This window comes from Neolamprologus multifasciatus, chromosome 4 (assembly GCF_963576455.1).
Source record: "Neolamprologus multifasciatus chromosome 4, fNeoMul1.2, whole genome shotgun sequence".
NCBI classification, from domain to species: Eukaryota; Metazoa; Chordata; class Actinopteri; order Cichliformes; family Cichlidae; genus Neolamprologus; species Neolamprologus multifasciatus.
Window position 1 is genome coordinate 14,477,998 of NC_140442.1, and position 17,480 is coordinate 14,495,477.

General features: G+C 40.0%; 2 protein-coding genes across 3 annotated transcripts in view; both read right to left on the reverse strand.

Annotated features, from left to right (window-relative positions):
* Window positions 1–2,548, reverse strand: part of abca3b (ATP-binding cassette, sub-family A (ABC1), member 3b) — a 30,634-nt gene extending 28,086 nt beyond the window's left edge. Inside the window, exons 1-2 of one of the 2 annotated variants that reach the window (XM_085155684.1) lie at window positions 2,257–2,548; window positions 1,191–1,289 (exon numbers count right to left, since the gene is read on the reverse strand). In XM_085155684.1, the coding sequence (XP_085011810.1) occupies window positions 1,191–1,244 (54 nt within the window). In that variant the 5' untranslated portion in view covers window positions 1,245–1,289; window positions 2,257–2,548. Of the gene's footprint in view, window positions 1–1,190; window positions 1,290–1,887; window positions 2,234–2,256 lie in introns of those variants that run through there. The other variant, XM_085155685.1, reaches the window with a different exon arrangement.
* Window positions 2,549–4,411: 1,863 nt separating this feature from the next.
* ccnf (cyclin F) lies at window positions 4,412–16,889 on the reverse strand. Its single transcript, XM_085158130.1, has 17 exons — window positions 16,582–16,889; window positions 15,599–15,753; window positions 15,377–15,483; window positions 15,225–15,292; window positions 14,905–15,101; window positions 14,563–14,616; window positions 14,112–14,216; window positions 13,807–13,884; window positions 13,230–13,384; window positions 12,704–12,868; window positions 12,481–12,604; window positions 12,191–12,371; window positions 11,946–12,033; window positions 8,786–8,885; window positions 8,505–8,638; window positions 7,695–7,873; window positions 4,412–7,508 (listed from the first exon to the last, which is right to left on the reverse strand). Exons 1-17 carry the CDS (start codon window positions 16,592–16,594, stop codon window positions 7,054–7,056), a joined length of 2,358 nt encoding a protein of 785 aa, XP_085014256.1. The 5' UTR covers window positions 16,595–16,889; the 3' UTR covers window positions 4,412–7,053.
* Window positions 16,890–17,480: the final 591 nt, after the last annotated feature.

The window sequence follows — 17,480 nt, forward strand, 5'->3', positions numbered from 1 at the left end:
AACAAACACCCACAAACCTCAATGAACTGAAGCAACGTTGTAATGAATAGACCAGAATTTCTCCACAATGATGTGAGAGACTGATAAAGTCATACAGAAAATGATTACTTTGGGTTACTGCTGCTAAAAGAGGTTCTAAAAACTACTGAATCATGGTGTGTACTTAGTTTCATGACTGCATATAGTTGTGTGAAATCTGTCTTGCTTACACAACTCGCTTGCTTACAAGTTTTAAAAGACTTAACTAGAAAATCATGTTAAGTCATGTCAAAATCAACATGGGGATGATGACCACAAAATAAAAAACAGGATGAACCAGAAATGTATGGGCTTTGCTGTGGGCTTTAACAGGCCTAAGCTACTGTGTCTGTGAATTTTATTGTAAAAGTCAAATATGATAATATATGAGATTTTGTAAAACAGATTAAATTATATGGTGTGTCTGTGTTCTGCAGATGGAATCAAGGCAACAGCTGGAGCAGCAGGAGAAAGACAAATAGGTGATGGAGAAGCAACCCTTACAGCACACAAGCTACGCAGCAGAGAGCAAATGCCATTTCTCAATATGTGCAGGATTGTGAAATCATCAACTGGTATTAATGATCAAAAGTGTGCAAGAGCTACAGAGCACAATGCGCAAACAGAACTGTACCAATAGCCTGTGCCAGTATAAATCAAGCACTCTGTATTGCAAAAATGATTTCCAGTCTTCTGTAAACTGACAGGCCTTGAATGTAATCACATGCTGTTCCCATAAACACAATAGAAAAATCCAGCTGTAATGATTTTTGTCTCATGATCTATGTTGCGACATTAAAGAAAGAAAAACTGAAATAACTAAAGATATACGCCATGACTTCTCCTGAAGACAGCCATATAAGGCTAAGAAAAAGCATGTGATAGCCACCAATAAGCTGACCAGTCTAGAAACTGTACAAACATATTGTCTATTTCTGAGCTTAAACAGGTTTCAACCCACTGGGTAACATCTTAAGTTCATGAAACTAACTGTTAGTCAGTTTACTGTATTTATGAGTTTTCATGTAGCTATCAATTCAGTGCTGTAAATCCAGACATCCCCTCTGTAAACACTGCTACTTCTGACAATACGCAATGGTGCTGCAAAGAATATCAGCACCTAAAAAGGACATAGAGGCAGGTTAGAAGGGGTACACCTTCTTTTAACTCACCTGCTGAAGATAATTCTTCCACAGCAGTAGTCCAAATTGCTGCAAAATGGCCATTTTGAAGGGTACATAGGACACAGTTCAAGCTGCCTTCTGTCGGAGCTGGAGACAGAAAGAGAGCGAGTCAGGTTTTTATTCCAGATTTACCTAAAGCTTCAACTGAACTGTAATGACTTCTTTCTGAGTTTCTATTTAACAGCAGATTCAAAAAGAGAAGTGAAATTGAGCAATCATCAAAAGCATGATCTTTTAGTAATTTCTGAGAACCATGAGGAAAACCAAAACAAGAGAAGTTAAAATGAAATTTCACAAACTGTGATGGGTAATAAATATGAACAGTTATAATAAATATAAAATATATGATAAGAGTCTAGAAATTTGTTCAGACACCAGAGGCACATGGGCAAAGAGGTGATAAGAAAAAAAAACAGGTCATTTACATTTACATAAATAGTCAATGGAAATTCCCCAATAGGTTATTATAGGAGTATAATAAGATCACAGACAGAGAGCTATTTGTGACAGCTCCAAAACACACACGAGAATGCGCACATCTGCAATACCACATTTACAGTCCAGAAAGCGCGATCGATAGACATGAACTCCTAAACCAGGATGTCCTCGGAGTCTCATAGTACACTTTTGTCCCACTGGAATCTTATTTCACAGCACAGCACGAATAAAACAGAATAAAACTGACCCTTCTGCGAAGAAACTGGGAACTTGTCTCATTGACTATAATAAGTCAGGGCTCAATTATCGCATTGAACTATTTCCTTATTAGTATTTTCTGGCAAACAATAACCACGCACAGGGAGTTAAAGACGTGGACCTCCTCGATATCGTCTCTGATTGGCCCATCCCGGACCTTCTGGCTCTCCCGATTGGTCAATCTCCTTGTCAATCCTTAAAGGGCTCTGATGAATGCAAATAATGCAGCCGAGGGGGAAAAAAGATAGCAATTTCCTACATTTGAGGCACTGACTCATCGACACAGTTACATTTCACACTATTTAATAGTGCCATGTATATACCGAGATGCGTCTGTGACATAAATACGCTCAATTACCTCAAAAAGAAAGGTTTCTGCACAACAACTCCACGAACTGCGGTGTCCCTCTTCCTGTCGAGGTGAAAACAGTCCCTCTGTATAGTCTTAAACCGACAACAAAAGCATCTCTTCGGCTCTCTTTGCTTCGCCAGTGCTGTCGATACTCGGTAGCATTAGTGAAGCTATTCGCCGGCAGCCCAGTGCAGGTTTATACCCTCCGGAGTTTGCTGCTTGCTAGCGAGGCGATGACATTGCACCAGCTGCTGGATAAGCCCATGGATACATTGTATGTAAAATACAGCGAGAAACGTCAACAAAACATATCACGTGACCACACAGGGGTGTCACATGATCCCAATAACTGGGATCGACAGTCACCGCTGCACATATAACACCAAATATAGATTAAATAATAGTTTTAAATATAGTTTTAGTTGGTATGAGGCTGTATAATTTCCTTATTGTTACTATTTCCTTGTTATTTATTCAGCTTTCTATCAAGACCACTAAACTTTTTTTTAAGTAATCCCTGATGAGATCATCTTCCGTCTTTAAGCACAAAGGCACCGCATTTATATTTATATGTCAGGCTTGAGGAGTACTGCTCCACTGTTTTTTTTTCTTTTCACAGAGTTGGGAAACTTGCAAAAACTGCATAAATAAATATAAAAGTCAGTTTAGGTTAAGATGACAAAAAAAAAAAAAACAACAACAAAAACTTACTACCCAGATGGAGTAACTTCTCTTTTGTGTTGTTTATATAATGTCTGCTTCTTCTCCTTTTTTTAAATTCATGCTGATGAAATTATTTTGAGGTTACAGCTCACTGACTGAATGTTAAGCTCTGGAGAAGACAAAGATATCTGGAAATGTCTTGGGACCCTTTTTGAACTTTTTGAAGATTTTGATCTAACAGAAATTTGTTTGTTTCGACCATGTAGTGTATCAAACAAGTGGAGCTATTTGCTTTCCTTTTATCTTTATTAAGTGTGTGTGTGTGTGTGTGTGTGTGTGTGCGTGTGTGTGTGTGTGTGTGTGTGTGTGTGTGCGTGCGTGCGCGCGCAGGGGGCGTCTTTTGTTTGCTTTTGTGTTTGTATATTATTAAAAATAATTCGACATACTGTTGGGAAGGACATATATGTTTCTGGTCAGCAGTTTCATGCACACATCATGGACGTGAATGTCACTGAAAATTGGGGCTTTTCAGTTCTGTGAACTGTTTCTTTTCCAGGGTGGAATGATTATACGGAACTGTAATGATATACGGGAACTTTCTGCAGAAGTTGGAATTTATTTTGGATTTTCTGTAGTCCACACAGAGCCAAAAGTATACATAAAGGCTCAAATATATACACACTCAAATCTTTTAATAAATGGTGCTGAAGGTTATTAAGGTCTTTAAATGGATAAAGCCTATTAACTCCTTATAGTGATCATGATTGAATACAACTGGTAGTTTCTCTTTGCCAGCATAACAAGGATTTGTTTGACTGCTCTCACTGGATTGACCAACACTCAGAACAAAAGGAAAGTACAAAGAACTCAGTGAAGATCTAAGGAGATTGTAGATTTACACAACTTTCAAATGTCTGTTGGAGCCATTTCTAAACACCTGCAGATTCCAAGACCATAAGTTCAAATAATTGTACAAAAGTTTGGATGTGTCAAAAAAATTCCCAAGATCTGAAAGAATAACTAAAATGTCACCTGCAGATGTCAGGAAATTGGTTTGGATTTGCAGAAACCTCCCAGGAACAACCAAAGGTCAAGCCTGCCATGGACTGAGAAGCACCTGCTCCAAAATCAACACCGTTGAGCTTGACTAAAATTTGTAGTTGCTCACATGGACAAGCCAAATGTCTTCTGGAGAAAAATTTCATGGTGAGATGAGACACAGTTTGAGCTATTTGGGGGTTAGGGTTATGTATTTTAGGTATGTGCCATTGTGGTGAGGCTTTCAAACCTAAGAACACAGTACCAGCTGTGAGGCATGGTGGTGGCAGCATCATGCTCTGGGGCTGTTTTGAATGAATAATGAATAATGAATAATGAATATATATATATATATATATATATATATATATATATATATATATATATATATATATATATATATACACATATATACACACATATATACATATACAGGTATATATTAGTAATACCATCATTATATTAGTAATCATGGTATTCATGCCCATGATTGTAAACATCTGTCCACAACTGTAAATATTCTAGACAGCCCCACAAATTCCACAAATAATCTTGACAACTCAACTTTTAGTAATAATTGAAGTTCTTCTTAGATCGCCTGTAGTTTGCACCTTAGGAGCTTTCAAAAAATAGTTATGATAAATATAATAATTACCTCATCACAAGAAAAGGGGCATAAAAAATAATCATGGGCACAAGCATCCTTGGCTCCATTACTAAGTGGGCTTCACCAATGTTTTTTCCTTAAATTATTTCTGATGTACAGCCTGTTATGATTCAGTGTTATCAGTGTTTGTTTTATATGTGACTCCTCCCAAAAGAGGATGGCTGTGAGTTTTTTCTCTTTCATGGGGGTGGACGCCTGGGCGTGCCTGCTGAGTTGTTGGGTGGAGTTTGTTCCTGCCCTGGGATTGGACAATTGGTTGATCACCCCCAGTATTTAACCACCAGATGACAACCAGCTGACCCCTCTCTCCTAGCCTCCACCACCCCAACAAAGAGTCTGTGTTTTTGATTTGTTGTTACATAGAGTGTTTTTACCAGTTGACTCGCAGGTTTAACCTCGTGTGTGTGTGTCTGGCGTTAGAGCTTTGATCTTGTAAATAGATTTGTAAAGAAGCATTTGTGTACCTATTTTTCACTGTGTATATATTGTTCACTGCAGCAGCTTGGTAGGCGTGAGAAGCCATTTATTGTTGATTCAGTTTTTCTTTTAGAATGTTAGGTAAGTGAACTGTCTTTTGGTTTGATTTCTTTTGTATAGGGAAGCATAGGAACCTTTAGGGAGTTTTGTATATTATTTTGGCATTGGTCACTGCTGAAGCAAATAAACTGCACTTTAAAGGGTGATCCTGTTTTTGCTTTCTTGAGTAGTGCGTGAGTGGGGGCCAATTTCTTGCTGCGTTCAATGTGCACCTAGACTTAGCATACTACATACAAGCCTTGCTGCACGGATGATCTGATATTGTCGTGTTGGTCTTTTTTGCTGGGAGCTGGAGTGGGAAAGAATGCAGAACCAACCCAGATCTAGCTAATGTGAAATAAGATTTTACTGTGCAAATGTGCAGTGCTTCAAAGGTGACACTTAGACGCGCCATGATGTCTTGATTTATTTGAAAAAAGAAAAAAAAAAATAGTAAAAAAAAAGTACATATTCACATCAAATGTCTACTGAGAACACACTAAAAACTATTTCACAAAGAAAACTGCCTTTTTTGGAATGAAGCAAATAAAATTTCAAGTAGTGGCATTTTCTTTGTTCTTTTTTCTCATTTATACATAAAAACACTATGTACATTAAAAAAAACAAAACAAACAACACAGGCTATAACCAGTCTGAAGTAACAGTAAAATATGTTTACAGTCAGTCACAATCCTTTCAACATCATGTACTGATCCTCCTGAATGAGGGATGAAGTTCAGTGAAAACCCCAGAAAGAAAAGACAAAAAACAAAAACTTGTTTAGTGTAAAAAAAAACAAACAAAACTTCCATTTGTGTCAACGACAGAAAATCTAATGCATTAAAAACCACTTTAGTACTGATTGTTCAAGCGTGGAAAGTTGTTACATTGATTGAACCACCCTCCCTTCTGTGATAATTAAAGTGCTAGACCTTATACAGATGGAGAAAGAAAGAAAAGTGAGTAAAGCACATTTTCACATCATCTTAGAGTTCTGTGCTGGGTGCTGCGTCAGGTCTGCGCAAAAATAAGTTACAACCACGCAACACCAAACATTTGCACAATAGTTGTTCGGCTGGTGGTTCTTGGTCATTGGCAAAACTTCACAAATGTATAGTGTATGAAAAACCCAACATTTACCACCTGATGTGATTAGTGTGTTACAGGTCTTAACACTGATCAAAACATTAAAACAGAATAAAAATGTATACACAGCACAACTGGTGTATAGTTACAAGACTACAGAGGATGCAGTTCACCAAATGAGTCATTTCACAGCTCTGCTTCTCTGAAGGTAGATGCCCCTGAAGCAAGTAAAACAGACACCACCACAGTACCTTTGGCAAAGAACAAAAGTGAACGAGAAGGCAAACAATCATTGACGATCCATTAAGTAGATGACAGTGGTCACCTATGTATGAAATTCACCAAAATACAAGCTTACTTCTTGTACAGACAGTGCATATCAGCAACCAAAACAATACACCCCCCCAAAAAACAAAACAAAACATATCCATGAGGTTTCACTTTTTACAACTATCCAGCGTGATCTGAGATAGGTCGTTGTAGGAGACTGTAAAGATAGCAACCATTGTACCAGGGTCCTGAGGAAAGGCAAGTTATTTTCCAGTGGTAGAGCTGAGTGTGAGTCTTTGTTTACTGGAGGTATTTAATTGCTGCAAGCCTGTAAACATGTAAATGAAATGTAACACAAAAGCATGTTTCTATTCTATTCATATACAGACGTTTGTCTTTCCCTTACTTCTCCTTGAGCCAAGTCTCTAGATCTTGTGGTGATTGACAGACCAGTGCAGACTGACATGAGTTAGTCTGCAATATTGAAAAGTGCTGGAGTTTTTTTTTTTCCTGTGTGTTTTTTTAAAGTGTGAAAAGTCTGAGGCCATCAAAATAACCATGGTCTAGAGGCTCAGAAACCCTGCACTGGCAGAATACTCTTCTTCCTCCTCTTCTCTCTCCACCTCGCATCCACTGTGAGCCGCTGTGTTCTTCCTTTTTACCTGTTTGCTAGATGTGCCCCGAGGCCTCTGCATGGGAACTAAGAGGCGGAAGCCTGGCTGGGCATTGGAAGAAGCAGCACCCAGAGAAGTGGTAAAGGTCTTGAATGTGCAAGCCCTGAGAGACGATGAGTAGGAGGAGGAGGAGCATGTAGATGAGGGGCTTACACTCTGGACTGAGGAATATCCTGAACTGTGAAGGTCTTTAGAGAGGGAAACGAGCTCTTGGCCTTCGGAATCCTTGTTCACCTCCCTCCTTGCTTCACAGAAGCTGTCCTCATCACTGGACAGAGCTCGGCAGTGCTCCCCCCTTTCACCTGCATCAGTAAGCGGATCCAGCTTGATGGATATCATGGAACCTATTGGGAAAAAAAGAAAAGAAAGTGCTGCTTAGTCATCTCCATTTAAATTATGTCTTACCGAAGATGAACTCAAGCATTATTCTCCTCTTCATATAGTTTAGCTCATTTAAATGCATTAATGAATTTGAGCCTGCTGGTAATCAGCACTGCATTAAGCGTGCCCTACCCCTCCCTCATACTCACAATCATCCTCTCTCTCTCCCTCGCTTTCTTCCTCCCTGTCCCCCTCATAACCGGAGCAGGATGTGTCCAGGCTCCAATCCAGGATGTCGCCCAGCAGCTTCTCCTCCTGATTTGATAGTTCTGCGGTGGGCGTGGCCACAAAGCTGCCTCGGTGCGCCTGTATGCTGTCATCGCGTCTCCTTCGGAAAAACAGTGGGACAAGCAGAGGGGTTGCTGTGAGTCACGGGAACTTCTCGCAGATGGCACAAAAACAAACACCTTCTGGTCAAGATGCTTCACGAGTCAGTTCGCCACAGCACACAGGTGACTCAGCCGTGATAAGAGCTGCTAAATGAGCAAGGAAAGAGGCGGGGCGTGTCTCAATTCTCCGCATGTCCTAAATCCCATCACACCATCACTCTAAGCTTGTATTGATTTTCTATATACATCCTGCACATGACGCAAAACTGGGTGCTACACATGCCACATCATGTTACATACTGGAGCTTTAATAGGAACTGTTCCCTGGTCTTCGCTGATGTAGTCAGTACACTTATCTAAAAATCATTTGATTGCTCGCACAGGGTACATTGCGCATTTGCGCAGCAAATGTTTTTACTGGGTGGCCAATTAGTGCCGATTTTCAGTCATGGAAAGAGAAAATAAATGCCACATTACTCACAATTATGGCCGCATTTATAAAATTATAGAACATGAGGCGGAATAAAAAAAATGAACATTTGTTCAGTTCATTAATTTAACAAAAAAAAAAAAAAAAAAAAAAAAAAAAAAAGCTAATGATGTGTCTCTACACATTCAGACCCTGCTTACTTCTTGCTGTCGCTTGATGGAGAGGCCAGGAAGGTATGGATGTCCGCTGGCTGACCAGTGGGACTGGGAGGCTCCATCTGAGGCTCCACCTCAGGAATCTCCAGGATCTGGCAGAGCTCTTTAAAATCCATCACCTTGTTGAAACCATGAAGGGGAGGAAAAAAATTCATTCAGAAAAACCACAGCAAGATATGCTTTAACCATGCCCAACCCTTTTTAAAAAAAAAATAAAATTAAGACAATTAATAATAATAATAATAATAATAATACTAGCACAGTACCTTATCTTTGCTGATGTGGTGGTAGGCCTCGTCTTCAAACCGTTGCTTGACACCAGTGAGAGAGACGTGCCTGTAATCTTTGGGAACATCTTGACTGAAACTGAAGAAAGACAGGGAGGGGGAAGCAGAGGAAAAAAACAAAACCTGAGTATGATCCAGTTTACTTGCAGCAACACTTCAATCATCTCTTGGGGACAAATCTTGTTACTTGTCCATTTGCGAATTACAGTTTGTTGATACGATGCTCACCTATCAAAGTGACTCACCCCAAGGCACGTTTCTGTGACTCAGTTGCTGATTCACTGGTCACCCACACACACACACCCACATCCAACCACCTCCACATCAATAGTCCAAATGCTTCCCTCTGTCTATAAGACTCTGGCGCTCTCTCCACTTTGGTTTTGCTTTAAAACCCTCACGGCCCATCACTTTCTTTGGCCAGAGTCATCAATCAATTCTTGTTATCTTCCAATCGAGGAAAGCACAGCGAGGCAACAGGGAAATACATTTATGGTTCGTCTTCTACAATGTAGGTTCTGTAAAGCTGCTGAGCTGTAAATAAACAGCTGAACAGGCATTTGCTTTATTAATTTGTGAGATCCAATAAAAGGAGAGAAACTGGTGAGATTATTGGCCATGGGAGCACGTCAATAGCAATTTTACAGTTTGCTTGTAGTTTTGGAGTTCCATCGACCAATCACGTTTGAGCAGGGTTTAGGTGCATGCAGGTAAATCTCTTTTCTCCTAACATGGACAAACTGTAATATCGAAATCACCAAATATCATAAGTGACAGCTGGAAAGAAAAATGCATTGATAAAGAATAACCCAAAGACAAAACAGGAAGTTTTGCCCACTGCTTACTTTGCCAATGCTGATTTTTATCCCCCCGTTTTTCTTAACTTAGCGTTGCTTCTTGTTTTACAATAACAATTTCTTAAGTACACAAAGAATTATAAGTCCCTCAGCCGAACAACCTGTAATTAACAACAAGTTACAAGCAAGACGCAGCCTCCAGGGCTGAAAAGTCAAGCCAATAAAGAAGTGCCAAAAACTGCAATCCTTCTAATTGCCACTTAAATATGACTCCAAAAAACAAGTCATTCCCCACAGGGTGCTCTTGTTAAAATATCACATTTTAAAGTTTAAAAGCAGATTTACTGCCCGCTACAAACTGTTATGGCCTCTATGGATAGTTTCTTCCTTCATCACAACCCTACTGTGGGGCGATTTATTAAAGAAAAAAAACAAAAAACAAACCCATTCTCCATGCTGGAGTTGGAGGCATAGCAGCAGCATTTGTTATACTAGGCTTCACCTCCACAAACTGCATCCATTAACTGGACTTCTGGACTGTGCTCCAAAAAGAGGATTTTAACAGAATTAACTGACTAATAATATGGCTCACTATTTTAAAGAAGAAGCCATATCCATGCTTCTGAAATTTGTGCTTCAGTTTTTTGTGAGTAAGAGTATGATGCATTTAGAAATGCATTAATTTTTAAATGCATCATTGCATTTAATTTCTAAATGCAATGATGTGAAAACCTCACAAAGCCATTAAAAAAAAGAAAGAAAAAAAAAAAGAAGGAAGAAAATAAAGAAGAAAGATCCCTTGTGCACAGAGATTTCTCCAGATTCTCAGGATGTTTTGATATTGGATGATTATATGGATTATGATGTACATGATGAGATATTTTTGAAGTCTCCACAATGTTAAACTGATAAACCTCTGCTCATCTTTACTCATGACAAACTGTCTCTCAAAGATCCCCCTTCTCAAACCCAGTCATATTACTGTCCAGATGCCAATTAGCATATTTAACTGTAAAACGTTTCTTTTAAGTACTTCTTTAATTTCCCAGCCGTTTGTTGCCCTACATCCAAACTTTTTTGCGCCACGTTGCTGCCATCAAATTCAAAATGAGCTAATATTTCCATTAAAATGACACTCTCTCTCTCTCTTTTCTGTGATCTATTCTGAATAAAATACGGGTTTATTAGATTTGAAAATAACTGCATTCTGTTTATTTACATTTTAAATGCACAATTTTTGGAATTTTAGCAATTTCTGCATACTAAAACCATGATTATGCTCTGTCTATGCAGACAGGTGGCGCATAGACAGTATAAAACATGGACATAGCTACTGTGATGTTACTCGTTGATTTCCGAAGTCCCGTTTTGAAGCCCAAAGGTGAGCATAAACTGTGCATCCATTGGCTGATGACTTGTTGTTGAAACCTCATTAGCCAATGAGTGTACAGTTTCCCGCCATAAATAAGCCTCGATTATGAAAGATGGTATGACCAAAATTTACAAAAAACTACCTTTTTTAAAATTTAATATTATCCCAAAATGTATGACTGAGTCCATCAGACTTGTTTACAGAGGTCAAATCAGAAAGCAGTTTTTCTACAGACTTCTATTGGATCGCAAGTCTTTCTGCAACTTCAGCTATCACCATCTGGTGGCCTTCAAGCAGAATGCAAGTTTAAGGCATTTCTACATTGAGCTGGAGACACAATGGCTAAGTAATCATTCCTGTTGTACTACTTTGTCCACCTACTCTGGTACACATGGGGTTAAGTGCATTGTACTGCTAAGTCTCTGTAATGCAAAGGCCGAGCCGACTCACAGACGTGCAAAGTATAATCAAGGCTTTAAGCAGATTGCTCCTGTGTCGGTGGGGTGAACCAGTAACGTTTATGCAGTTATATCTGTAGTTCCAATTACATGGATACTAGATAATGCTAAGACTTAATCTGGTTTTATAATTTCAATGTGCACGAGTTCTCTTGGGTTCCTGGAACGTGGAGGGTCCAAGGCTTCAAAGAAGTATAACAGGAATGATAACTCATGTCGGGTCTCCAGTTGTCCGTGTCCATAACCAAGTATAACCCAGGGTTTAGTAGGATCTGCGCTAAGTAACCACTAATCAAATACAGTAGGGTAAAGCAAACAGCACAAAATAGACATGCCCATTTTATATTTCTTATTACATTTGCAGCTTATGATCTGAAGCATTTAAGATGTGCAAGTCACGGCTGCTCTGATGTCATTTGATGTCACACTCTGTGAATCTAACATGGCAGACTATGATGTGATGTGAGGGAGTTTAGACAGACAGACAGACAGACAGACAGACACACACGTACCATTTGACATAGAGCAGCACTGAAAGGGGAACAATGTCTTGCTTGGAAAAGCCTGTGTAATCTGCCAACAAGGTGGGCCAAAGAGGAGCTGCAGAGAGGAAGAACACAGACATAATTTAAGATGAAGGTAAACTTAACACAAAACTAAACCTGTACATTCTGCTTGTTTGAAAAGACTCTTGAGTTACAGCCTGTTGTTAAAAGGCTGGAACGTTGTACGAGTGTGTATGAGCGAGTGTGTTTACCATAGTGATGTAATGCCCGTGTGAGCAGCAGTGCGGCACAGGCCAGTTTAGCAGGTGGCGGTGTGGCTAGAGCAGAGTAGAGCAGGGACAGCTCGCAGATGTAGCTAAATAGGTGAGTGGTTCGCCTCTCCAGAGGGAGCAGAGAGAGCAGGACCTCGCCGTAGTCCAGCAGTGTGGGGCTCTGCAAGAAAGTATAAGCATTAGTCTTTGCATTAAAGAGGGTCGGGAAATCCTTCACTGGCACCAAATACTAAACAATACACTAAACAAACGATGCTTGTTGTATTCACCCTGATGTTTCCCTCCAGCACAGAGATGACCTCTCCCATCATTCGAACCAGGTCCTCATATTTGTATGTGTTGTCTGTCAACCAAACTGCTTCACGTATGGTCAGGATTTCTTTGCTGATGTATCTGAAAAGGACAAAAAAAAGTTACAAAACATTTGCCTTTTAGATAAATAAATAAATAATTCAGAAACAAACAAAAACCATGGTATGTGTGCATCCTTACCTTGTGCAGATGACCATGCAGGCGATTCCTAATAACTGAAGACGAGCTTTGGGGACAGACCGCAAAGCCAAATAACGGTCCACGCAGCCTACAGTCACATGCAGCGTCTGGCTGGTGAAGTCCTTCATTGTGGTCACCTCCACAAGCCAGTCCACCAGGATGTACCTGGAGACAAGCAGACAAAAAAATTAAAATCAGGTGCATTAGGGCCGTGTGCCAAGTTTTAACCATGTAATAATAATCAATATTGGAAACCTTTTAAGAATATAAACTGGGTGGCTTTGGAAAGCAGAAAGTGGAGTTTCTAAAACTTGGTAACAACAATTCAAGTTAACTCAGGGCATCAGACTCGGTCACATCTACCTCGAGTCGATGTGGTAACTTTTATTGCCGGGGTGTGTCATCCCTTTACTAATGTCATTAAAGAAGGGGAGGATAATCAGCACGCAGTGAGTCATCACAGGGACTCTAGAGAGATATTCATCAACAGACAGTAAAATCATGACGTTGCTTCTGTTCGATCTACCTCATGCTGTCCTTGATTCCTTGTTTCAAGATTTCCTGAGATGAGGGCCGTGACGCTGGATTACAGGAGCTGAAGAGCTGGGCGACTAAATCCGAGCAGGACTTCGACTCCAAACCCAGCGGATTGCCACTGCTGCACACTTTGGCCAATGACAACTAGGGGAAGAAGACAAAACACTAAAATAATTACACAAGAAGGCGTGACATCTTGCTGCTATGTAACGCTAGAAAGGCAACAACAAAGTTTAGTACTGTATTAGTTTCCTGATGTAATTACAGACCTTGGGATTTAGCTGAGTCATACTTTTGTGATTACGTCAACATCTGTCAAGCCCTCTTTACTTTAGTTGATAACATTTCAATAAGCAACTCCAACTCTGGAGAAATGTAGGCCCGGGTAATAAAAAACAAGAAATGACGCAAGAAAATGACAGATGAAAGGCTGTCAAAAGAAAAGCAATTTGCTGCTTTTTTGTATCACCGCAGGGGAGTACAAAGAGAGAACAAAGCTACAGATTGACAGAAAACCGATCACAAGAAAACAACTGAAAGTTGGTGAACTATCCTCAATCACATACCTGCGCCTCCCAACATCCTTTCCCAGCATAGTCCCTGAGGGTTCGCACACACTGCAGGTACCTTCCTGGATCTGCGATCTGAAACACATACACCAAAAAAAACAAAAAAACAAAACAGTAAGCTCATGATTGGAGTCAACATGAGAATCTTTTCTAGAATCTGTAAAGCATTTACTATGTTAGCTGGTTACGTTTGACTGACTGTGTAAATAAGAAATAAATCCCAAACAAACAGCTGTCTTCACCAAAGGTGCATGCTTCTGAGAGTAAATCTTGAAGCACGGTAATGAGAGAACCTGACTCACAGCTGCCTTACGGCTGTGCTGCCACAACAGGTATGAGCTCTGTAGACAGCCAGCCTGTGACGACTCCTCCAGCATGGATATGGCTTCTGAACGCTTTTCATCATCCTGGACAAATAAAACACAGTTCCTTAAGGTTAATGATAGCAGTAAAGGTGAACTGTCTGCCACATGCCGTTTCTGCAACATATGAAGGCTCGTGACATAGTTCTGCTTTGTCACATTGGTAAATAACAAACCATACTGAAGCTGTGAGTAAGAAGAAACAACAAGGCCTGTAAGACAACAGAAGCTGCATGACAGGGATTTTTTCCATCTGTGGTGCTAATGACCAACTGGTCCAACAGCCCCTGTGACATCAGCTGAGTTTTAGGTTTTGGTGAGGGGGTGGGGGTAATAGAAACTGGTCTAACCACACCTGGATTGAGATACAGCCCCCGACAGTCTCACTCACCTCAAACAGCTGCAAAACTTTGGCCAAACAATGCAACAGGGGACCCCTCCTCTCCTGCAGAGAAATCACAAAAGCAGATTGGTGAACAGTTTTGCACATGCAGTGTATGCCACTGTAAATCATAGTCAACTAAGAAGAACAGAAGCCAAGCTTTATGGACAGGGTGTTCAGGCAGCCTTCCAAGCTAACCAAATATGAGTTTACGTTGCAAAATGATACATTTTTATGTAATATTTTATGTCTGAATTAATGATTTAAGAAAAACCCCAACTTTATACTTTAAGACCAAATCAGACATCAATGGCGATTAAACAGCTGGTCAAACAGGAACTCTGAGCCTACCATGTTGTTAGCGCACTCAGCTTTGAGGTGATCGAACACCACGGCCTTGCAGCAGCTGCCGGTGGGCGACCACGGCGGACGGATGAACACCCAGATGAAGGGATCTGCTGTGAGGGAGCGCAGGCTCTCTGCAAGGCTAAAGAAGTGGGAAGCCTTTCGACCACACACATCTGCTCGGCCCTCATCACTTAACAATGCTGAAGGCGAGAGAGGATGCACATTTTTAATCAATTAGTTAAATGATTTAAAGGATTTTATGTTATCTGTGTTTATATATGACTCCCCATTTAATCTCTAACATGAACCAACCAACAACTTACGTCCTTCATTGTATAAATATGCAATTCCAAGCTTCACAGCAGCTTCAAAATTCCCTTTGTCAGCAGCTCTAAAGGAAGACAAAATTTAAAGTAAAGACTCAAATTGACAAACAACATATATATAAGTACACTTTTGACAGTAGGTGGTGTACCTTTCAAAAAGCCATAATGTGTTTGGGGATGGCCACGTGTCTCTGAAACTGACCCTAGCCCAAACACTAGAGTGGTTGTCAACAATGTCCCGCAACTGAGAGTGAACCTGAAACAGGCATTTGAATAAATAAATAAATAAGAAAAATAATTAGAACCCCAGCAGAGGAGAAATCTCAGGTAATAAAGAGTTTAGCTGTGTCAGAGTGTGCACTTTTACTCACAGCTCGGATAGACAGGAGATCCTCTGCAGAGAGATACTGGAGCACACAGAGAAGAACCTCCTCAGGAAGAGACAGCAAGGTGATCCCAGAAGATCGCTTACGTACCCGCTTCCGTGCTGGAACCGAGTAGCATTTTGAACAATGGCAGTGGACAACTGAAAGAAAAAAACCCAAAGAGGAACTGCATATATTACACATCAAATGTTTTGAATACTTGAGCATCTTTCCCATATTCACCCTGCAAGCAACAGCACTGGGAGGAATGCTTTAAGTGTACACAATCAAAATCACAAATCACACAAATTTAACACCTAAGTGCAAGATTGTCATTAATGTGAGAATTAGTTAGACAAACTAATATTTGCCTTTCATTGGAAGCAGGTCAAGTTGATTTAGACATACAGTGATGCACTCCAAGATGAAGGTTGCATGGCTCCACATTCAAAACTACTAACGTAAGGCATCTACGGGTGGTCTACTCAAACTCTCTGTGAGTGAGTGGGAAAATGTTTAAATTACTGGAAAGATCATCACCTTAAAAGTATTAAAACACATAAAAAGCTAATGTTTTTTTTCTGGAGATGTTAAAAATCTAACGGCGGTGAACTGAGCAGCTGAAGGAGGAAAGTCAAAGTCGGTGAGCGCCCAAATTTCCCTCCTGTAAGTTCGGCAGTAATAACGATGAGTTTCAATTAGGTTTCAAATTCGAACTAGTCTAACGCTAAGTATTTATTTTTCAATGACCACAAAATGCTCACAAAGTTAACAGGAGAGACGATTTACCTCTATAGATATTTTGCCAATATGATTTACCATTACTTCCCGGAGGCTATACCAGTTAACGTTTGTGGTGAGCAGCAGCTAATCACCAATGCTAACTGTGTCAAACTTCAGTGCTCTGAAGTAAGACCGCAAACACTTGTTGCATATGAGTAATTTCCATATATCGGTGTTAGCAAAAACAAGTTGAAAAAAGTACTTACCGCCTGCTTTCATTGCAAGTACAGGGATCACTCCTCAAACAGCGATGTCTTACTGTAGATGCAACTCTTGAATAGCGATTTATATACGAGGCGATGTTGGCTAATGTTACTCACATTCAAATGTTCACACTAATTACTAGAAAACGAAATAGGTAGTGTTACAGTGTTGTTTCCTGTGTCTGTTTTGCTGTGATAGTTGACTAATGTCTCCGTAAGTTGTTAGCTATTGCCTGAATTCAAATCCAAGCACGCGTCCTCACTTATTGGACCCGCCCCAAAAGATGCTCTCTAGGACCGCCCGCGCTCACCGTTTAAACTATACGTTCAATGTGATTGGTCCTCACTGACGATGCCTTTATTCAACATAATAGCCATTTGATTGGTCAGCGCGAAGAACGCTCGCGACGATTGGTCAGACGGTATAAAACTGTAACATATTAAACGCTCATTGGAGAACGTAACGACATTTCGAAGTACGCGCTCGTTAGTGAAGGTATATAATTGGCTGACCCGATTATGAAGCATGCCCATCGAACCGCCTTTAAACAGTGGACTGTGGGAAATGTAGTTGGATAGAGAGTAATTTTTAAAGGTACGGTGTTTAAAGGGACAGGTGCGTAGCGTCAGCTTTGAAGTATGTCAAAAGACATCCTTCAAAGATATTGTTAGCGATAGGACTTTATTGTAACTTTTTAATTATCTTCTGTTGCACACACACACACACACACACACACACACACACACACACACACATATATATATATATATATATATATATATATATATATTAAGCTAGCTGTACATTAAGCTAGATATTTCTTTACGTCCTGATATGTAAAATATTTGAAATGACAGAAGATGCCAAGTCAAATCAAAGTTTATTTTTATAGGACATTTAG

Coding starts and splice junctions, on each gene's coding strand:
- ccnf (XM_085158130.1), bottom strand. Junction 14,217..14,562: donor AAGTTTTGCAGCTGTTTGAG/GTGAGTGAGACT, acceptor TTATTTGTCCAG/GATGATGAAAAGCGTTCAGA. Junction 8,886..11,945: donor GTGCTGCTCTATGTCAAATG/GTACGTGTGTGT, acceptor GTCTTTCTTCAG/TTTCAGTCAAGATGTTCCCA.